Here is a 23,741-nt window from a genome sequence, read left to right as displayed (position 1 = left end):
CCCGAGGTACCACTGTACTTCGAGACGCAGGTGGCGCTGTGGGTTAAACCACAGAGCCTAGGACTTGCTGATCAGAAGGTCAGCAGTTCGAATCCCCACGACGGGGTGAGCTGCCGTTGATCCGTCCCTGCTCCTGCCAACCTAGTAGTTCGAAAGCACGTCAAAGTGCAAGTAGATAAATAGGTACCACTCCAGTGGGAAGGTAAACGGCATTTCTGTGTGCTGCTCTTATTCTCCAGAAGCGGCTTAGTCATGCTGGCCACATGGCCCGGAAGCTGTACGCCGGCTCCCTCGGCCAATAAAGTGAGATGAGCGCCGCAACCCCAGAGTTGGTCACAACTGGACCTAATGGTCAGGGGTCCCTTTACCTTTACCTTTTACCACTGTACTTCAACACTGGGGTGCTGCAATGCACTGTACAGTATGTGGGGCGCCCCTCACTCCTTGTCCGGAGGCTGCAGTTAGTGCAGGATGCTGCCACATGACTGCTGACAGGAGTGAAGACTTGTCAGCATATACTAACTGAGCCTGGATAGTTCAGTTGGTAAAGAACATGGTGCCGAAAATGCCAAGGTTGCAGGTTTGATCCCTCCATGGGACAGCTGCATATTCCTAAGTTGCAGGGGGTTCAATTAGATCAGGAGTGCCCAAACCTTTTTCAAAGAGGGCCAGATTTGATGAAGTGAACATGCGTGAGGGCCAACCAAAGTTGTTGAGGATTTGACACCCCCCCCCCAATAAATAAACTGCCACAGGGGCCGGACTAGGTGATGATCCTCAAGGTCACTTCCATCTCTACAATTCTATGATACGTAGCTCACACTAAAACAAAATGGACCTAGAGAGCAGAGAGAGAAATGGCGCCACAAAAAATGTCACAGTCAGGCAAGAATTAATTGTTTATTTGATACACTTGCCTTATTGGATTTTCCCTGATTTGGGAAAATCAGAATTTACCGTGGAAAAAAACTGTTGGACAAGTAAGACCTCAAGTGGACAACACCCAAAGAACTTAAGACACATCCAGCTTCAAATACACATTAAATGCCCTTGTGATTAAACCCAGAGTCTGCAAGGGGATAGTTATCTACATCTGGATGACGTCTGCCTGCATTTTGAAGATCTCTAAACCTTTTGCATCTTTGTCCATTTAAGATTCTGCACTCTCCCATCTGTATTGCAGTTCTGTAGCAATGAAGATAAATGGCCTTAAGTGGGAGACTTGGACGGATTTGGAGTGGTGCATCCGTAGATCAACTGACCTGAATTTCTCCACACCACCCAACCAATCACTCTGAAAAGGACTTGTGTGTTTCCCTGAAAACAGTCTGTTCTTTCAGAGGGAAGCTGAAGACTAATGGATTTTTTTAAGCGGTAGAACTCTTTAAAAATATGTTTATTAATATTGTTTTCATTGCAAGACAGTGCATTACAGAATACATTGCATTCATGTAGACAAGTAGATGAAATTGGACCCAAAATACCTTCAGACATTCATTTTACTATCATTTTTATAAATGTCATCGCAAAAAAGAAGTGAAAATCAGCATCGGTAGACTCTACCATTCCTAAAGGCTAAAGCTTACTAAAGAAATTCTACTCAACAAAAGTTTTCTTCCAAACATGAGAGTAGATAGGGAATTACAATTATCATGATAACTGAGAGAGCAATAATAATAAACAGGAAGGGAAACATTGTTATCTGTAGAACCCCCACTATGAGCAAGCCTGAGCTGGCATTGAGCTGTACTGCTGCCATCACCTGGTGAATTTCAAATTCCAAGTTAGCAGCAATATTTTAATACAATGAAGTGGAAGAGAAAAGATTGCTGCTCAGGGTAAATAATATGCTCTGGATTAAGGGCATCAGGAAAGAGAAGAAAAATGAGACTGGAATAAACGTGCACCTGAACGGAAAAGGTGAACATAGTGATACAGGTAGACACGACTGGCTGAAAACATTCCACTATATGTGGCACAAAATGTAATAAATGGAAATCCAGCCGGGGACTTAGGGATGCAGAACCCTAATTGTCCTATCTATCAGTGTTAGGGATCCTTCAAAGAGATCCATTTTAATTTTCAAGGGGCCTTTTCTACATTATTAAGACTTGCATACTTTGTGGAATGCTTTCATGGGAAGATTATCCATGTTTCTCTTCTCCTAAGATAAGAATGCTCACTTCATGTTATAAATGTCCTTTAAGGCCTTCAGTGCTTGTTCTTCAGTAATGTTTTTCCAGTCCGCTGGCAGATCAGCTGGTTTAGCTTCATATATTCTTGCAAAATCATGGTTATATTTGTTCAAAACAAACTTCCAGTAATCTGAAGCATTGATACTGGGATCTGGTTGGATGCACCAGTCTGGATAATATGCACGATAATCTTTGTATGGATAGAGTTCCCAATTTGTGTCCCGATTTCTGAACTTAGTGTCGGACGCCACATCAGTTGAACAGATATCATAAACAAGCTTTTCTGACTCTTCTTCTCTGTACCTTCCCAGTCCTTGAGGCCGATGGACAGTTGCAAAATGCTCTTGATGAGCACTCCCTCCAGCTTCACAGGGGACTTTGCAGAAAGGACATTGCTTCCCACAGCCAAACACCCTCTTGAAGATCTCATCCTGGGGGCTCACAGGCAATTTGGAGAGTTTAGACTGGAGATCCAGGATATCATATTCAGATATTATTTGCTGTTGCAAATCATCAAGGAAGTTTTCAACACAAGCAGAAAACTGTGCAGGATCCGTTGCATTCTTAAACTGTACCCCTAACAGACTGTCCTTAGAAATGACCAAGTCCTTCTGCATTTCTCTGCAAAAACTGTCCAAAAATTCTGAGACTGTCTCAATATCTTGATGCTTTAATTTTTCCAGTGTATCTATAATTTTCTTTACTATCGCAGAGAGAATCTCTTCCTCCAGTTTCTTCAGACATTCATTCTCTGCATAGCAATCAAAAATTTGTTCCTGGATCCAGTTTTTGACAAACTTTTCATAAGCCCCAAGGTATTTTACGTAACTGTCGACATTACCCTCTTCCAACAGTTCCTTCAGGACAGTGAACTGGAAGAAGCTCCGACTGGCATACCCAATGGACTGTGCACTATTGAGAATGTCATCCACTATTTCTATCCCAAGTCTTTTGTTGATATAACTCACAAGGGCAGGATGGAGACACTGGTCACAGAAATCCTTGGCTCTGATTTGCTGGGCATCTTTTTCCAGATAAAGATCTCTGAAAATTGAGAAATAATGAGGCTTCAGTTTCTCCAAGCGTATATAGGGATCATTTTCCTTAATAAACTCTTCATGCATCTTTTGAAATTCATGAGCTGCTTCCCCCAAAATGTGAAGCTTTAGATCCACTTCAAAGCATGTTGCTATATGAAGTTTCTGAGCATCAGACTGCTGTAGCTTTTCATTGATAATCTGTAAAAGTTCAACACAATATGTATCATCATAGTCTCCTTTGGAATCAACCTTTTTACAAATGTAGGAACTGCATTTAGCCATCAAGGAGTTAGCAAGTTCTTCTATCTCATGCAAACACTCCTTGTTAGCAAAGAAGTGTTTCACACGGCGCCACAATGTTGAATCCATATATTCAGATTTCATTTGAAAAGTATTCATTCTGTAGCTTAACAAAGATTTTGCTCCCTGTAATTTTACATTGACTGAACTTCCTCGATGTGACAATTCCCTTCTCAAATGTAAGTCAACCTCTTCATATATTGGTCGTTTCCCTAAGGGAACAGGTGATATTTCTGACAATGTTTCCATCCACATTCTTTCAAACTCTTTTTCCAGTTCTTGATCTTCAATCCTATCTTCATTTTCCCGGCATTTTTTAAGTAGCCTATCAACCTTTCCTTCAATTATTTTCAAGTATTCAGTTTGTAGAGAGTGAATCTTGTGAAGCCCCTTTTTAATGCAAACAGCTTCCTGACATTTGTTGTAAGAATAACTTTCAAGTTCCTGCTTGAGGCTGTGAGCACTGCGGACAAAATCTTCTCTGTACCTTTCTACCAAATGCAGATTTGCTGCTCTGCTTTCAAAGTATTGCTTCAAATTCTCCAAAATCTGCTGTTCTCCAGCCAACAGCTTCTGATAAAGCTCATTTTGCAAACTGCGTATATCAAATTCATCGGGAGAAACATTCTGTATTGACGCTTCCTGTTCAGACACCCAGAGGTGCATCTCTCTGCGAAAATGCCAGTCCCATTCAGAATATTTCATGGAGAGCTGGTTATAAGCTTCTGCTATGAGGCTGTTTCGGAAGCTGAAGATGAAGTTCTCATGTTTCACAGCATTCCACAGACTTTTCACCCATTCAATAAACTGAGGGATGTCCTTGGGAGGTATTTTACATGTGCGGTTCTTTATGAATTCAAATATGTACTTCTTTAATTCAAGGACTTTTTCACTGTATCCCATGTTAACTGGGGCCATGGGTGGGACTCCATGCCAAAGACCTGGGATGTACCAATTGTGCATTTCTGGGTCGTAGTCCATGATGTCTGAAAACTTGATATCCCTATTGAGTTTTTCCATTTTTGCTGCAGCCTGGGTCATTTCATTCAGCTGTTCCAAAAGGTGCTTCCTGTCCCTCATGTTTTGGTCATGTGCAGAAACGTCACTGACGTTCTGATGAACAAACTGGCAGTTGGGCTTTTGCCCAATCCTTTCCATCCTGAGAAAGGCATGGGTCACAATTTGCAGGATGTCCTTCATTTCGGTGGCATTCTCCATGGCCATGTTGACAATGGTGATGTCGCTCAGCCCAATCACTAGAGTGGCTAATTCGTTGTCATGCTGATAGCTGTCTTCCAGTTTGGCCAGTTCAGGGGCTTTCAAGCCCTCTGTGTCTATCACCAGGATGAAGTCACAGCCAAGATCCTGAACCATATTCTCTCTGACGTTAAGAAGTGTCATGAAGGCACCTCGTGTGCACCGCCCACTGCTGACAGCAAACTGCAGGCCAAACATGGTGTTCAGAAGGGTCGATTTCCCAGTGCTCTGCACCCCCAGAACGGTTATCACCATCATCTTGGATTGTCCCCTAAGTTTGTTATTGAGTTTATTCAGAACATCAGTTATCCACTGCAGGGGGATATTGGATGCATCACCATCAATGAGCTCCAGGGGAAACCCTTCCAGCAGTAGTTCAGCTGCAATGCTTGGGAAATGGGCAAACTGCCTTTTGTTTTTAGCTATTTTGCCCTCATTAACCATTGAGCATTCTGCCTCATAGAACTGCCCCAGCTCACGCATGAAATGCTCAACTCCCAAGGAAGAGGATGATATCAACTGGTCTACCTCTGCAATCTTCCGCCCATCATCTCCTAACTTCTTGCATTTCTCTTTATAGTCAGCACGTAACTTGGAAAGATTTCCCCTAGCAATATGGTCCAGGTTGAACTTCATCCATTTCAAGAAGTAATTCCTCTCTGCATCCTTCAAATGTTTTATGCCGTGGATGAAATTAATCAAACCAATGGTGAGATCACATTGACTCTGCTGCCTACGCAGTTCCAACCATCTGCCTCTCAATTCTGATCTGTATTTTTCCGAAGGCATGTCCCCTTGTCTTTCCATTCTGCATAGTTCTTTCTCCACTTTGGCCAGATTCTTCCAGAGATCACCTTGGAGTATCAGTGTTTCTTTCTTATAAACTGCTACATCTTTTATCTCTCCAGAAATTTCTGTGGCACATCTGAGGGCATCCTGACATTCTTTGTGGTCTTCATCCACCTGGATTGTAAGTTCATGGGCTGTTGTACACATCTTATCAATACTTACACACTTAGGATTTGAGGCTATTATTTTTCCAACTGCAGCTCGAAGGAGTTCTACAAATACTGCTTTATTCATTGTGGCATTCTTTACCAATATATGTGAATTGTCAAGTTTAATCACTGGTGCCAGTTTATTTAAGAACTCCAAGGTACAATCAGATTTTTTACTGCGACCTTCCAAGATAAAGTAGAACTGAGTTGACAGGTCCTTCAGTGACGACAAAAGAGTATATTCTCTCTCGCCAATGCATTCAGCAAATATGAAGACAGCTGAGGAGACCTGCGTTAAAAAGCTGAACTGCACCCAGTGAGACTCAACATCTCCACGGAGATTTGCAACAGCAACTGGCTCTGGGAAGAGATCTGTGTTCGTCCGTCCTCCTGGGAAATACCAGGCAATCTCTACAAGCCCATCTGCAATTTCCCGAGGGATGTTCCCACATTCCATATCTCGGTGTAGAAAGAAATCATTATGCTGCTGAGAAGGGCTGAGGAACTCGTTGAGGACTTTGGACTTGGATATGTTACAGTTTCCCATCCGTACGAAGGAAACAGTTGGCATGGATGTCAGTACCAGGCTCTCCTCCCTGAAGCCTCTGCTTTCAGCCAAGGAATGGGGCCTCCATTTTTTCACAATGTCCCTCATGGCCCAGAGCATCAGGGTGCACTTGGAGGTCTTGAGGGGAGGCAGAATCAAAGGCAGGGCAAACTGGCACATGGACATTTTGAGGAGGATCTCCTGTTGGAGGAAACTGTCAGAACAAAGCAGAACAACACAAAGGACATCAAGGGGGTTCACAGAATCTATCTCATCTGTTTTGATATCAAAGAAGATTCTCTCATCAATCCTTTTTTCCTTCTCCTTTAACGGCATTCCTTTATTGTCCAGTGTTTCATGTTGAAGGCTTGTGCTCCTGGCTGTCACATTCAAAGCCAAGACCTTCTTCAGAAAATGCCAAGGCAAGTCTCCCAATGTACACGGGCTGCAGTCTTTTAGATTTCCAGAACTGATTTCCAGAATTTCTTTCAGGGCAAGTTTCTTGCTTGAATACTTCCGAAACTTCAACTTAGCAATGATGTTCTTAAGCGCTTTTCTTCCTTCTACAGAACCATTAGAAAATAAGTATTATTCTTTTTGCACCCATGTGTATCCAAGATTACTGTTTCAGTGCCAAATTTTCTAATGTGTGTTTAACAATGTTATTGAATGACTCTCTTTTTTAAAAAAAAGATCAATGCAAGTGCAAGTGATGTGTGTAATGTCACATGGACTTTGGCTCTTAGCCTCTGCATCTTTTTCTTCTCTACCACACTTGCTCACACCCTGGTACATTTCTCTTTTGCATACAAGGGGTTGCTACAGTATTTACACTGCATGCATTTATTAAGAAAGAAGGTAGCTACTACTAGGGCAGTGGCAGCAACTGAGAGGTCAGCTTTTGCCTCCTGAAGCAAAACAGAAAATGCTATATGCTACAGTACACACAATGCCTAAGGCACCACCCGCCAGTGGGCTGGCCCTGAGAGAAGAAAACACATGGGAATGATCATATTTCTGACATGGTAAATAAACCATTTCAAACAATAAAGCTAGTCATCTGATAATGAAACTGAGTTTACCCTAACCCAGAAATTTTTATTCAAGAAGAAACTCCAACTTCCCTTAAGGGCAACATATTAGCCAAAGCTGCATTAACCAAGTGGGAGGATTTGCAGATTCTGCAACCAGAAAAATGAAATTCTGCAATCATCATAAAATGGGTAACCTAGATTAATATGTTTCTCTGAACAAATGAAACAAGACTAAAGGCAACGGACTGCAAACACCTGATATAACTGGGGAATGCCTGGATAAGATGCTATCTGGAAACATGGCTCCACCCTCCACTGTAGGGAGGATACAAAATTAAGGTGCAAAAGACAGAAATACCTTTGCTAGTATGTTTCTTCTTTTGCTCTGCTTCGGACTCAAGCTCATCTTCTTTCTCTTGTCCTGCAGGGACTAGAAACACACACAAACCTTTAACCATGTAATGTTATATCATTGTTTACTTAAAACAGTTGATTTTAAGCTATGGTTTAATGCCCATGGGCATATTGTTCCTCCCTGTTCTTTTTCCCCTTCTCCCAGAGCCCACCGCAGAAACAAATGAGAGTTTGCTTGTTATAGCAGCATGCAAACTTGGCTTGAGTGGTAAGTCAAGAATAAGCCATGGATTCCCGGATTATTGCTTGTTGGGAGCAAACAAATCATAAGCTGAATATGAATGACACAAGCTCAACTGTGTCTTGCCTCTGTTGCACCAGGGAGGGAGGGGAGATACTATTGTGTGTGTTAATCCATAGTTTAAAAAAACTATGATTCAATGTTGTGCGAAAATGCAGTCATAGCCCATGCTCATGTCACAGGGAAGCCATAGTTAAAATAAATTATGGCTTATTGTGAACCTGCTGAAATAATGGGTGCTTTGTGTGGGATGTAACATCACAAAAGCAGTCAACTATAGCATTTCCTGTTCGCCCAGAGTAGACACACAGGGGAATGTTGCTCCAGCCAGGAGAACTTCCTGTCACACCTGGTCTGGACCATCTTTCCCCTGAGTGTGACCAGGTAGATGGACATGACCCTGGGAGACCCCATAAAAAGGCTGGTCACGCAGCCATCTTTCCCTTTTTTCCTCTTGATGCTCTTCCTCATGTACTATCTCGATGCTCTTTTGCTGTGTGCTAGCTCTCAGCCAGCAGCACATGGGCTCATCCCTCACAAGAGGATGAACCCACACTTTCCTCTGTAACTGTAACTACAAGCTAAAGCCTGCCTGCGGGATCACAACTGTGGACTGAATGTGAGTAAGACTTATTACTTTTAAAGAAGACTGTTGTGTCATTGTTGTTTTTAAGAGGGAACAGGAAGAAATCCAATCTGGATTGCTTAACTAAAGTGCTTCTCACGAATCCAATCAACTAGCTTCCTACTATGTATATGGGAATGTGCTCTGCTACAAGTCTGGATGGGAAAGGAGATTCGAAAGTCACACCCACACCATACATTTAAAGCCTATCTATACTGCGTTAGCAGCCATGGCTTCCCCCAGAGAACCCTGGGATTTGTATTTTACCCCCTCCCATCACCCTTAATAAACTACAGTTCCCAGGATACATTGGGGGGGAGCCATATACTTTAAATGAATGGTCTGGAGATGGTTATCCAAACTTCATCAGGGGTAGGAGGAATCTTCCTCCCTTCAGCAGAGCCCAGGCTGCCCCATCCTGCCTGGCTTGCTTATGGAAAGGCTAAGCAGCAAAGGAGAATTAGACCACGGGGTCAGCAGGACCTATTCTGAAGAAACCAGTAACAACCAAATGTTGCCCCCCCCCCAATCACGAAAGGAGATACCTTTGGGAACTGCTTCTTCTGTCTCTCCCAATACTCCTGGGCTTTCAGTCTGCTCCTCTGGAGGCAAACGCTCTAGGGAGAAAAAATATAAGCTACATTAGTTCCCTTCCAGCAGCACAGTTCTACGATTCCTGGTCCAAAAAGCCATGCTGACAAATATTCTAAAGCAAACCACAACAAGCCACTTGTTTGTATACCATTAACTGGGGATGAGGATGTAGAACTGCAATGGCCGTCTGAATGCATAAGCTGTCCGTGCCAATATGAGGCCTGATAAGGTAAAACAGAAAGTCCAAGTCTCCTCTTAGCATCTCTTTTAAAGAATACACTAACCACTGCTGTTTCCTAATTTCCCTGCTGGAGCTGGGGTGGTGAGAAAGCACCCCTCCCCCTCCCCCCCCCGTTCATCTGCCTTTGGGACATGTGGTTAAAACAAAAATGTAAAATGAAGACATTACTGATTACTAATATCCATGGGATTCCACTTGCCAAATGATCTCTCTTGTCTAATAGCAAACTCAACTAGTGAATGCAAAGGCTAGGTAGCCCAAACAGGGTTACAAGACAGAGAAATTATTCTGCCTGGGGAGAAACAAAGTAGTTTTTTTAAGAACTAAAGGGGTAACCCTGCTCCAAAACAAAACACAGACCAATGAGCACTGACTATACAGAACGTAACAGTTACCGGTAAGTTGAGAGAATACTTTGTGCTTTGCTCACTGAACCACTGAAGAATTGGGAAAAGGAATTACCGTATATACTCGAGTATAAGCAGGTTTTTTCAGCACATTTTTTATGCTGAAAAAGCCCCCCTCGGCTTATACTTGAGTGGGGTCCTTTTGGACTGCTCCTTCTTCCTTCTCTGCTTTTGCCGCTGGTGGTGGCAGAGGAACGAGCAGCCCGAAAGCAGCCCTGTTGGGCTGCTTGTTATTCCTCCGCCGCTGCCACCACCACCAGGTTTGTGGTGTGGTGAACTGGCTTATACTTGAGTCAATACATTTCCCCAGTTTTCTGTGCTAAAATTAGGTGCCTCGGCTTATATGCGGGTCGGCTTATACTCGAGTATATACGGTACTTAAGAGGTGCTATTCCACCATCTCATAGATCATATTTGGGAAAACACACAGCAAGGCATCTCTCTTCCCTAAGGATCTCAGAAAAGGAAACTGATGAAAAATATTTTGTTCAAAAAGCCGAATGGTTATTAAAATTAAGCGGATACCTCGAACTGGCGAAATTAACAGAAATGGTAAGAAACCAACCAAGTGATAAAATCAGGAGAGAATGGGATGTATTTTCCAAATTATATGAAGAAAATCAGTTCTCAAAATTATAATTGGCTTAGTCTAGACTAAAAATTCCACAGGTAAATAAACAGTATCTCCATTAATGCAAAATTATTAGACAACTAAAGATATGAGATCATATAAACAGTATAGTGGTCAAAGGAAGTAAACCTTTTCTATTTTCCTTTTGACTTAAAAAAAAAATCTCTCTCTTTTTTTCTTTTCAATGTGTATCATTTTCTTAATTTTTGTATTTTTCTTCTTATTATTAGTAGCATTTTGGCATTCAGGAACTTGCAGCATTTGTGTAACTATTATTTGTTTGGCATGTACGTAATATTTATATAATAAATGTAATCAAACATTTTTTTAAAAAAAGTTTTATTCAGACTCACCATGTATTGAATTTTGTAGAACCTGATTTGAACCTGGACGTGCAATTTCTAAACATTCCAGGAATTTGCCACAGGCTATTTCTCCCATTTTCTGTACCATTATCAGTAGTTTCCGAATTTTCTTCTTGGAATCCTCCTCAGTTTTGTCTAAGGCCTCATATTCTTCCTCTGTGATAAGGGACTGGGAGAATAACTCATCTAGAACAAGTTCTAGGTCCTTCTGGAGGATTTCAATTAATTGTTTTCTCGCCTTGCGGATTATCTCACCACCAGAGACCATCACTGAATCCATTGATCTGTGGTAGAATAAATGTATTGATTAATGGAAAAAGGAAAACAAACATTAGAACTAGTAAGGAACTCTTTTCACTCATGCATGCTGATTAAGGAACAATCCAATGCTCACCGTCTCTGCATAGAATGAAATCTTATTGCATTCAATGGCTCTTCCTCACAGGCAAGTGGGGCAGGGAAGACGGCAGCCTGATCTGGCATACTGTCTGCCTAGCTGCTAGTGAATCTACGCTCATGGTTAGGAATGACGTTATAATCATGGGTATCTACTCCATACTAAACCATCTAATCCATTTTTAGGTTAATAGTCTATGTTCTTAAGACTGTGGGGCTGTTGGGCTGACTGTCGCTCATAGAAGGGGGAGCAGGAAGAAACATAAACATGTACTGTGGAGTTCCCAAAAAACAGACCAGAGGTAATTGTACTTCATCCAGCAGAGCTTTACTGCTACTGAAGGCAAATGAGCATAATGGTCACAAATCCAATACATGCAGGATTGGCACAGTCCATAAAAATCCAGTTGCAGCTGTGATGGAAAAGTTGGTTTTGCTGGACAGGATGAATCAACAAGTGTTTCTTTTCTTTCCCTGCCAGCAAATGGTTAATGAATGGCAGCCTGTGATTGACCATGGTTCCAGGAGGGAGAGTTTAAAATTTTGATTTGAGGAGAGAGATGGTCAAGGTGTTAGGAGTTGAAATAAAAAATTAAGATATTATGTATATAATAAAGGTTCATAAATGTACCAAGCAAACACGTACATAAATATATAAACCACATGTCTGAAGCAGCACAGGAGAACAGTCATGAAGCCATTTTGATTCCCAGGTGTTTTCTCTGCAAAGTCAAATGGAAAAAACCCCCATTGTCTTTTCCTTCACAAATCCTGTATAAGGGGTATGTCTGTATATGAATAGGTGAGCCTGTGACCTGGCTTAGGAACTAAGTATTTATCATTACAAAAGACTGGCCAGGCTCCCCAGGATATCCAATCAAGTAAGCATTAACAGGTAACTTGCCAGACAGGAGGTAAACAACCCACTCAGATTTCTGCTGTAGCCTGCCCTTTCTGTGATGTAGGTATGATGTGTCTGGGGGGTGATTTTAAGCTACACCCCTTCTGTGATGTATGTATGTATGATGTTTCTGGGGGTGGTCTTGATCTACAGGGTGGCAATTTCAAAAGTCTTTATAAGGCCTTGTGCGCCATTATTCTGGGTTCCTCCTCCTTTCCTGCGGGTGAGGGGAGCACCCTGTTGCAACAGGTCAATAAAGATCAGGCTTCCTAGCTGCTTTGCTTCTCAATATTCTCTGGTTGGCCTCTGTTACTTTCTCCAACCGATGGAGAACCTGCAAAGGACTCTAAAAGGGCTCTTGTATCCCCCATAAGGGAATAAGGGCAGATTGTCATTTATTACAGAGTTAAGGGAGTAAGAGGGTTGGAATTGAGGGAGACAGGCTAGGAGACCGGTTGAGGTATAGAGAGTGAATAGGAAAAAGCGTTGGTTCTGGAAAATCAACTTCCACTCTGAGTGGATTGTGAAGGACAGAGTGTGGTGTCCTATAGGAGGAACAGACCAGAATTTTACTGGGAGGTTGAGGTTGAGTCAGGAGAAGTAGGAGCTGGAAAGAAACAGCCTACTTGGGACTCAAATCTAGCCTGGAGGGGAGAAATTCTTCTTAGGAAAAGAAGAAACTCCCAAACCCAATGAAGGGAGGGGGTGCGGAGAGCCCTTTGGTCGATTACAGTGGTACCTCGGGTTACATACACTTCAGGTTACAGAGTCCACTAACCCAGAAATAGTGCTTCAGGTTAAGAACTTTGCTTCAGGATGAGAACAGAAATCGTGCTCTGGCGGCAGCAAGAGGCCCCATTAGCTAAAGTGGTGCTTCAGGTTAAAAAGAGTTTCAGGTTAAGTATGGACCTCCGGAACGAATTAAGTACTTAACCCGAGGTACCACTCAGGAGCAGGAGTGTTAAAGGGGGTGGATAACTGTAAGAAAGTATCACCGTATAAAGGAACCGAACCTATAACACAAAAACAAGCGAGGATGAATTAAAGTGAAATCGCACTGTATTCTTGAAGTAACCTAAGTTTAATCCATTTGTGTTATATACTATCTTGCCTTAAATAAATCTTTTATTGTTTATTTAAAGAAAATCTGTCTGAGACTCCTAGTTACCCCCTCACAAAGATCCTCCACAGGATACTCTGGGCTATAATAATAATAATAATTTTGTGAGGGAAGGGGGTAAAAACCTTTAGGTAAAGGGTTGTTCAGCGAGGTGGGGGCAATTCATCTGAGTGAGAGTGGGCCTAAAGGCATGAGGGGAAAAAGTGGTGATGCACCAGTCACAGCAGCACTTGATATAAAACTTAGAAACTTATAATAAGACTTAGCATACAGAACAGAATATGAGACCAAAGAAAGAGAAAATAAGAGAGAGAGCCAGGCTCCTCCTGGCCTTACTATTATAGCCAGCTCAACCTTGACAGAAACATAACAGAATGGGTTTAAACCAGCTGTACGCAGCTTCCCAGCAGAAATAACCAAAACATCAGAAACCTTCCTGTTTCTCTCACATAGAAATAAACCTTCTAGAACATTCCTGAACTAATCAGAATAGGAAAGATCTCTACACATCAGATCAATACTTTCAGTACTAAGAAATTAAAACTGACACAGGGAAAGATGGCGTCAAAGGAGGGCCCAGTGGTGTAGCGTGGGTTGTCAGCACCCGGGGCAAGGCAAGTAATTTGCGCCCCCTAACCCGTGGATTTTAGCACGCCCCCCAGCGCCCCCCCCAAATGTTGCGCCCGGTGCAGCCGGCCCCCCCTGCACCCCCCGTGCTACACCACTGGGAGGGTCCAAGGTGTTCCTTTCTGCCTTGGGTCCTGGCTTACCTCACTGCAGCGGGCAGCCATTTTCTCCCAACATTAGCAGGAGTCAAAAAATTTTTAACTCCCCACCCTCTAACCCAGTGAAAATAAAATGAACATAAAATTTAATTGTTTCTTTTATTTCCTTCATTTATTTTATTTATGACTCTGACCTGTATGCCAAGCTGTCTCTTTTATTTATAAAAATATTTATATTAACCAGGCCTTTGGCTGATTAGTATTCTACAGCCTTTTAAATGTGTCTGTGGGAAGGGGAATGTTATTGTTTTGCTCTTTTGTTTTACTTGTTTACTTGGTTTTATCCTGTATTTTATTCTGCGAACCTCCCTGGGATGTTATGATGAAGGGTGGTATATGAATCCAATAAAAAATAAATATATTTATATACTGCTGTAACATAATTCCCTGGGGAGGTCACTTTGGTGCTGCTAACACACAGTTGGGCTTCACCCCCAGAGGTGCACTCCATTGTCTTTTGAGACAGATGAATGCCAACAATATCACAACAGTTTACAAAAAAACATAAGAAACATAAATTAAACATTATTATAAATCAATATGAGTATTTCACGTGGACATGCCATGGACCATCTAAATGAAGGTTGTGAACCACTGCTGATCGATCCACAGACCAGAGTTTGGGAACCCCTGATATAGAAGAAATTCTAAGATCTCTGGTCCAAATCAAGTCATATATCGAGAATGTTTGCTGCCATGTACACAGCTACAGTTAACTTCATTAGGGGAAGAATGACTACCTGAGGTCAAAGAGCCATTGAACTATGAACCCATCAGCCTAACCTACTTTACAGGGTGGTTGTGAGCCTAGCGCCCCCCCCCTAAATTCACTTTGGAATGAGTTGCTTCCTTCTGTCTCTCTCCCAGATACATTAAGGAAGACATTCTTTTCTTGGTTTTTGCTAGCCTCCTATTTTTTCTACACCTTCTAAGCAAGTAAGAGAAGTTCAGTACACGCTCAGCCTCAAGGGGAGAAAACAAGAGACTCTTGATTACTCTTGAGACTGATTTCAAAGTGGATCCTACACCAAGTCTCCGCTTAGTCACTTCCACTTAACCAAGAGCCACCTTAAGAGGACCCTGGAACTTTTCAGACCAGAAAAATAACAGGCAGGATGGGAGAGACAGGCAAAGTCATCACCCCAATTGGGAGAGGATGCTGATGTACAGATGAAACACACAGCAGAGCCTCCAAAGAGGAAAGTTCAGGTACTCATATGTAGGAGTAAAAGATCTTTCAAGAGCAACAGTGAAGTGATTGAATAATTCAGCCCTAGAGAACAGAATTCTAAAAGTGCCAACTTTTTTAATCAGCCCTGTTCCTAGCCCTTTATTAGCAGACTAATTTGCAAAAAACAAACAAACCAAGCCAGTGGTCCAGCTTGCCCTCAATGCCAGAAAGGTTTGACGGTGCCTGTTTCTGCAGATCAAGTGGCTGTTTAACACCCTTGTGATTATTTTTTCTAATAAATTTACAACCTTAATGGAGACAGAACCAAAAAAAGAGGGAAGATAACAGCAGTTCTCTAGAGCAGTGTTTCCCAACCATGGGTCTCCAGCTGCTGTTGGACTACAATTCCCATCATCCCTGACCATTGGTCTTGCTAGCAAGGGATGATGGGAGTTGTAGTCCAAAAACAGCTGGAGACCCAAGGTTGGGAAACACTGCTCTAGAGGACCCATAAATCACCCAATAATGTTGTTTTTACAAATCAAAATCTTGATGATAATTTAAGTATAGACATTACCCTTTGATGGTTGTTTCATTAGGAACATCCTTCTTCAGACTCTCTTTTGTCTTCCCGGAATTGGATTTCTTTTCAGCTGGGGTTAATTCAGGTGTTGCTTTCATGAGCTGCATCCTGGCTAGATCCTCTAAGGTTTGGAAGAAGGCTGTGCCGAGAAATCAAGAAAGCACCAATAAAAATCTTCAGTAACCCTGTACAATTTAGATCTCTTCATAAGATGAATGTGTAGAGGGAGTCAGGATCAGGCCCACAGATCCTGGCCCCAACCTTATAGTCATGCACATACAAGCTGTTAAGTGTCTAGATAACTAGAAAATGAGAATTGGCACTACGCATACATATTTTCTGTAGTTTTTGATGAACGCACAGAAATCAGGGACTTCCTAGTCATCTGCTCAAGGCTTATGAGCCAAAATACGGTTTATCTATACCTGAGTAATGTCAAGGAAAAAAGATAATTAATACCAGGTTTTTGCATCAAGAGTCAAGATTCTGCAGCCAGTTGATGTGCTGCAGAATCAACATCCCTGTATATATAATTATTCTGCTTCTAAGTAGTATATATTTGGCTGTATGATTGTTACTCCCCAGATTTCTGTGCCCAAAACACCACTACTAAAGTGGTTTACAGCAAGGAAGCGGAAGCTGCACACAAAATATATGTTACACTGGAGTCAGATTTAGATATCCAGTTGTTTTAAGTGACTTTCTTAAAAATTCACTTTTGCTATAGGAAGTCTTTGATTTATTACAACTGGGGCTTTGGCCTACTGAGCAACAACTCATCCCATCCAGTGTTCCCTTTATTGTGGATACAAACCTCCTTTTGAGTTCTCAGATCTCTCCCTTCTCATGGGAGACCCGCTTGTCCTTTTTCTCTTGGAGCAATCCAGTTGTTTGGCTCCCTCTTCTTCTCCCTTTGATGCAGAGATGCCAGGAATTTCCACCCCACTTCCTGTTCCTTCGGATTTGCCACAGTTCCCATCGCTGGCTCCACTTCCTTTGCTGGAAGACGGAGGGGCACTTGGGCTCTTAGCCCCACTTCCTACCCATGGAGATGCAGAGCTCTCTAGATCCTCATCTCTATCTCTGTTCTCTGTGGACATGGCAGCAGCAGTGAGGTTCTCAGCTACATCTGGGGCATCTGGAGTCTTGACTTCTCTTTCTTTGCTGGAGAGCAGGAGACTGGCATCTGGGTCCTCAGTGCAGCCTGCATTCCGTGGAAGCATAACAGCATCATCTAGGCTCTGAGATCCACTTCCTGCCTCTGAGGATACAGGAAAACGTATAGTCTCAACCTCTCCTACACCCTCTCGGGACTGGGGAGCATCCTGGTTTCCAGATCTGGCCAGATCCATGCTCTTGGATCCACTACTTTCCCCTGAAAATTCAACAGAGTCTGGGACCTGAAGGTCATTCCTGAGATTCAAGTGATCTGAAAGCATCAGATTTAAAAAACAAACAAATAAGTAAATGAAAAGGTCAAATGGGGGGGGGGGGGGCTCAATACTTTGTCATTACAAATTCAATTTCTTTCCTTTTACAATTAACTGAAGGTGATGCCCAATGACTCCTGTTGAAGCAGGGTGGATAAAAACCAATGATTTAAAAAAAATAAAATTTAAAAATCAGATTTTATTTAAATTTGATTTTTAAAATAAAATGCTTTTGGAGGAAAAATCTTTCTAAAGATAGTTTCCTGTTTAAGTTGCATTATAGTCCAAAGGCTATTCATCAGGAAATAAGGATTTAAGTTTTTCATGTGTGCTAAGACGCAGTCCAAGTTGTTTAAAAAGTTGTTTAACCACCTCAGTTAACAAACATGGATACATATGATATAATGTTATTGTTTTAGTTAAATAAATTGTTTAAATTGTTACTAAGGAAATGATTATTTTTCTCCTTTCAATAAAGTACAGCAGAAAAGTTGTCCAAATATAAACAGTTAACTTATTAAACCTCAAAATAATTTTGTAATTGTCTGTCCATGTATTTCTAATAGTATAACCAAATCAGTTATTTCTGATATAACTGTAAAAACTACTCTGAAAATTTATTATTCCAAAAATGAAACCTTCATCTGGTTGTAAATATTAAGATTAAACTAGCAAGAATGAGTCTTTCTGTAAAAAAGGAAAAAGATTTAAATCAAGTCTTACTGACTAGTGATTTAAATCGATTTGATTTAAATCAAATCCACCCTGTGTTGAAGCAAAATCAAAACCATCTGAGAGGTCCTGGAGAACTATCAGGCTTGCCTTCCCCTTACCTTTTTCCCAGCACAGGTCAGGTGGCAGAGAAACTCATTGCCATAACTGAGCTTGAAAACCAAGCCAAACCACACACAGTTATCCTGGCAACCTTCCAAATCCCTGACCTGGGGTGAGAGGAAGGACAGTTTTCTTGCATGCCAAAGGCTCTCAATCCCCCTGTGTTGTTTCTTAATGGCCCTAGCTTGGCCAGGTCGTTTTGCATAAATTAGTTCAGGAATTCCTCTGCAACTTGTATTTCTCCCTTCCCAAATAATCAAAATCCTACCATATATTAATTTCTAGGGTGTGGGCAAGGTCCCCCAAACTTATAATCATGTAAACGAAAGTTCACAAAAGCAGCACGAACAGCTTTGGATGAAATCCAAGGCGCAAGAGGACTTCAAGACATAGAGAGAGAATTTGGTGCTGCTGCAGGTGAGAAGTTAACCCTTAGGAAAAACAGAAAGCACCTCCAGGTTTTAAAAAGTGTTACTCACCATCTTCTACATATTCAGAAATGGGCTGAAGGCTTGGGAAGGCTTGCCTCAGGTTTTCCAGGCAGTCCAAGAATAGTTCCTGAGTTGATTCTTTTTTCCCCAGCACTAACTCGATCAGGCATTCCACAAATGCTTGTGGATCCTTTATTTCACTCAGGGAGAAGAACTCCCCCTGTGTGAGGAGCAGGTGGGAATCTGCTATATCCAAGATCAGCTCTGAGTCGATTAGAAGAAGATCTTCTGCTAATTTCTTTCTAGCCCTCCATATAATTTCGGATGGGTTTTTCCCAGAAAATGCCATGGCTTCCAGACAGGTAGCCCTAAAATTGTTGAAGAATGAACACACACTGTCTTTGTATAAACAGCATTGCTCTCGAAGGATTTGGAGTAATTGATCCAGCAAATGTCCAACAGCAAATCTGTAATTCAACAGAGAAAGCACCTGTATGATATCGAGCGACAGAATCATCTGGCCACAATTTTTATCCATGATATGATTATTTTCCACCTAGTCATTTTGACACCCTATTTGCAAAATGTAACAGTTCCAAAATACAGACGTGCTTTCACTTTCGCAAGACTGAATACGCTGCCTTTGGCTGTGCCAGAGGGTCGATTTCAAACAATTCCACTGGAAAAATGGTTATGTGCCTGGGGAGATGGCAGTATTGAGTCAGTGGCTCATGTGCTTCTGGCTTGCCCTCTTTATAAAGATTTGAGTTTATTATTAAAGGTAAAGGTAAAGGTACCCCTGCCCGTACGGGCCAGTCGTGTCCGACTCTGGGGTTGTGCGCCCATCTCACTCAAGAGGCCAGGGGCCAGCGCTGTCCGGAGACACTTCCGGGTCACGTGGCCAGCGTGACATCGCTGCTCTGGCGAGCCAGAGCAGCACACGTAAACGCTGTTTACCTTCCCGCTGGTAAGCGGTCCCTATTTATCTACTTGCACCCGGAGGTGCTTTCGAACTGCTAGGTTGGCAGGCACTGGGACCGAGCAGCGGGAGTGCACCCTGCCGCAGGGATTCGAACCGCCGACCTTTCGATCGGCAAGTCCTAGGCGCTGAGGCTTTAACCCACAGCGCCACCTTATTACCCCTCTGTTATTGTCTGTGCTGGGCTGCTCAACCATTGCTACTGTGTCCTTCCTTGAGCAGATCAAGATGATCAGGTGACAGCGAAAACTGCAGGGTTTTTAGCGGGGGCAATTAGAATAAGATCTATTATTAGATTACTGATGTAAACCTCCAAAATGTATTTTCTATAGTTAACTCTAAACCTGTATCTTCAGTACATTTTATTTCATTGCTATGGCTAGTGGCTGAGGCAAATAAAGACTTTTCTTCTTCTTCTGATCCAGCAAATGCTAATTGAACTATTTTCCCATCCTGAGCATTTATTTATTCAAGATGGGGCCTGCCACTAGCAGGATATAAGAAATCTGACTGAATGAGCATTCACTTTCAATAGATTAAGTGGATATCCTCACAAATGAGTCGTTTGCCTACCCTGTTGTTACTGTCTAGCAGTATAGATTAGCTGCAACAAAGGCTACAAATAGCGCGATTAGGTTAAAATTACCACCTTCCTTTCTCATGGAGGTTCTGTGCCTTTAGAAGCTAAGTCATGGGTAGAAATTCAACAGGTTCTGCTCTTTCAGCACAGCATTGAGAAGCTGCATGTGTTGGTATCTGCCTGTTAGGCAGTTATTCAAGACTTAGAGATTGTATGCAAGCTTTGGGGGGGGGGGCAATCGCCAATATTTATAATATATTTAAAATATTATGCCAATCCTGAAATATAATAATTTATTTTAAAAACAATTCCAAATATAAAGCTTATCTACAGCTTTAAGATTGCTTTTAAAGGAGCAGAAAATCTAAAGTTTTCCATAAAAATGTTCAAACTTCAAAGGAAGCCCAACTACAGTGCAAAAATGAATCCAACCTTAATTTGGCAAGGGGGGTTGACAATAAAAAGCTATTGAAAATGTATATGTTTAGGGAAGCTTTTAATGTTTAATAGACTATTGTATTTTAATATTCTGCTGAAAGCTGCCCAGAGTGACTGGGAAAACTCAGCCAGATGGGTGGGGTATAAATAATAAATTATTATTATTATTATGTACACATAACTGTTGTATAAAAACTTGGGAACAGCAAAACACAATGCTCTGATGAACATCAGATGTTTCCTGCTTGGCAGGGGGTTGGACTCGATGGCCCTTGTGGTCTCTTCCAACTCTATGATTCTATGATCAAATATTCGTGTTCTCAAGTTTGTTGTGCTAATTTAGGATTGCACTGATATATGTTTGTTAAATTTACACCCCCTTCCTTCCTCCAAAATTTCATTGATTTTCTTGCATCTCGAGGAGCAAGGCTTCTCGTTTATCAGAGTATTTAATGCTACCGGTAACTTGTATTTTTGCAATTGCTACTTGTTTTAGCTTTCGAATTGGCTTTTATCTGAGAGCTGACTTTGTACCTCTGAATTAATAGCCGTGAAAGACTTCATTAACTGTTCTGCTTTCACACAAGCATACACAAAATCCACCTATGTTTTTCTGTTTATTGCAAGCAGAGGTTAAGGAATATGGTCAGTAAAAATTATAGTTGACAACCTAAATCATCAAAATTAAATGCATATACTTACGTGAGATGTACAGCGCAGAGCCTACGTGCGTTCCCTGAGAGTTAAGTTTCTACTGTATGCTTTGCACTTTCGCTTCTCCTGTAAACGACCCCACCTCTAGAGAACAGAAGAAACGAAACTGAAGGTAGAAAAAAAAGAAACACATTTAACTGTTTCTATGACTAGATGGGCTGGGAGGAGCTAGGAGGAGATTGTGCTATTGCCTCTGACTGATTGCTTTGTCATTGTTACTTATTAGTTTATACACATTATATCCAATTGTTTTAAGTTGCTTTAAATTTCATCTTCTGTAAGTTGCTATATCTTGTTTTATTTTCTATCTATAAATTCCACAATCTTTCATAATACCAGTGAACTTGTAGCCCAATAAACTGAGTGATTTGTTTCAGTCAAAATCCATTTCTGTGGTCTTACTGGTTTCACTTGCTTCCTGCTGAGCAAATTTGAACCTTGAATGAAGGTTAATGCACTGGCCAGGATTTGGCACGCACCGGTGCTTAAAATGCCACCGTTACCAACCTTCTTTGTCTCTCTTGACCCCCCTCAAACTACAACTGCTGCTCGAAGCCAACAGCACCAGAGGCCACAACTGCTTTTTGCTGTGTTAACTTGTGCATGGACAATTAGACCAATGTTCTGGTACAGGGCTTTATTTCCATTATGCTCTGCATATTAAATAATCGTTTGGGATAAGCTGCTGAATTGGATTTCTGAGCTGTGCCGAACAATGAACACACTCAAGGGGTGTGTCCCCACCCCCCATCTCCTCCATCGCTCAGTGCTTGGGATAGCGAGTAGGTGGGTAGATTGAAGTAGGCAAGCAGGAGATTTGGGATTCATCTGGATGCTTTACTGCTCCAGAGGACACCCTTTTAATGATTTAATTTACCAAAATTGGGAATGCCTAAATGCTTTACGGTGTGTGTTTAATTCTAGAATACTCCCGAGTAACTCATGTGTGATTAAAATAAATAAAAAAAATAGGAAAATGTCCAGTAGCACCTTAAAGGTAAAGGGAACCCCCGACCATTAGGTCCAGTTGCGGACTCATCTTGCTTTACTGCCCTTGGGAGCCGGCATACAACTTCCAGGTCATGTGGCCAGCATGACGAAGCTGCTTCTGGCGAACCAGAGCAGCACACGGAAATGCTGTTTACTTTCCTGCCGGAGCGGTACCTATTTATCTACTTACACTGCGTTGCAGGGATTTGAACCGCCAACCTTCTGATTGGCAAGCCCTAGGCAAGAAAAGAGCCAGTATTGCATATGATGTTGATTTCCTAGCTGCAGTTTAGCTACGCTGTTAACCAGACCACCATAAGGTCCTTATTCTGGGCGACACTCTATGCAGGCGGTGGCAAACGGAGAGAGAGAGAGAACTGGGATGGGGGAGGCTTTGCAGCTGGTCTGCTAGCAGGGTTGGCACTGGAGTGGGTGGGGGCACCATCTGCTACAGAGCCCCGAGGAGCTGACTTCTGAGGAGACTGTATTTAATTGCACCATTGTTTCCCAGTCTGCAGAGATGAGTAACTGCTCACGCATTGTCCAAAGCCAACCCTTCTCCCAAATTTGAGGACCTGCAAAATGTTTAGTTTGGCCATAGCTACTGCTGCACATATGGGACTTGCAAGCCCAGTTTCCTGAGGCCAGCTCCACACAGATATCAGCAGCAGTAACATTGGAGTCGGCATGACGATCAAGAGCTCACCTCCCAGGTTGAGCAAGCAGCAGCAGGAAGATATAGTTGCAATCTCTGTGCGGTGCAAGATTCCAGGGATTCTGGGACAGGGTTCATGTTTTGGGGATGAGGCACAGCTGACACTGTGCTGTCTTTGGTTTGTTTATGCACACATATATAACCTGAGCCTATGATGGAGGGGTCTTGTTTCTATCATAGCTGCAGTCTTGAATCCAAAGAAAAAAATAAAAGTATTGGTGTTCTCTCTGTCTTTCTAGCCTGCAGCTTTTTATTCCAGCTTCTGGTTCACATCACTCAACTCTGACCGTTTGTCTTTCCAACTATCCAGGGAGGGAGGCTGGCAAGTTCCCTTCAGGCAGAGCTTTCCAAATGTTTCATGTTGGTGACACACTTATTTGACATGCATCATTTCGTGACACAGTAATTCAGTTTTTACTAGCAAACAGGAGGTTCAACTAACCCCTTTCCAGCCCCGGGAGGAGCGCATGGACACATGACACACTAACATGTCACAACACAGAGTTTGGAAAACTCTGCCTTAAGGACTCCTGCTGTGGGCCATTAGCAGGCTGAATGGCTATTCCAGCCTTTGCATGCATGCTGCATCCAGGAATTAGAAGGGGGCAGGCATTTAGCCTACCCCTCCCCCCAAAGTCATAACAATATATAGCCAGCAAAGGATTAATTCTTCCTAAAGGTAAAGATAAAGGGACCCCTGACCATTAGGTCCAGTCGTGGCCGACTTTGGGGTTGTGGCGCTCATCTCGCTTTATTGGCCGAGGGAGCCGGCGTACAACTTCCGG

General features: G+C 42.2%; 1 protein-coding gene across 1 annotated transcript; it reads right to left on the bottom strand.

Moving 5' to 3' along the window:
* Nucleotides 1–887: 887 nt before the first annotated feature.
* Nucleotides 888–19,019, bottom strand: LOC309326438 (interferon-induced very large GTPase 1-like). The gene is made up of 7 exons (XM_081835142.1): nucleotides 18,589–19,019; nucleotides 16,660–17,274; nucleotides 15,840–15,984; nucleotides 10,878–11,173; nucleotides 9,197–9,268; nucleotides 7,730–7,801; nucleotides 888–6,900 (listed from the first exon to the last, which is right to left on the bottom strand). Exons 1-7 carry the CDS (start codon nucleotides 18,887–18,889, stop codon nucleotides 2,180–2,182), a joined length of 6,222 nt encoding a protein of 2,073 aa, XP_081691268.1. The 5' UTR covers nucleotides 18,890–19,019; the 3' UTR covers nucleotides 888–2,179.
* Nucleotides 19,020–23,741: the final 4,722 nt, after the last annotated feature.

This window comes from Podarcis erhardii (assembly GCF_964252035.2).
Source record: "Podarcis erhardii genome assembly, chromosome: 13".
NCBI classification, from domain to species: Eukaryota; Metazoa; Chordata; class Lepidosauria; order Squamata; family Lacertidae; genus Podarcis; species Podarcis erhardii.
This window is presented reverse-complemented; position numbering and strand designations above follow the sequence as displayed.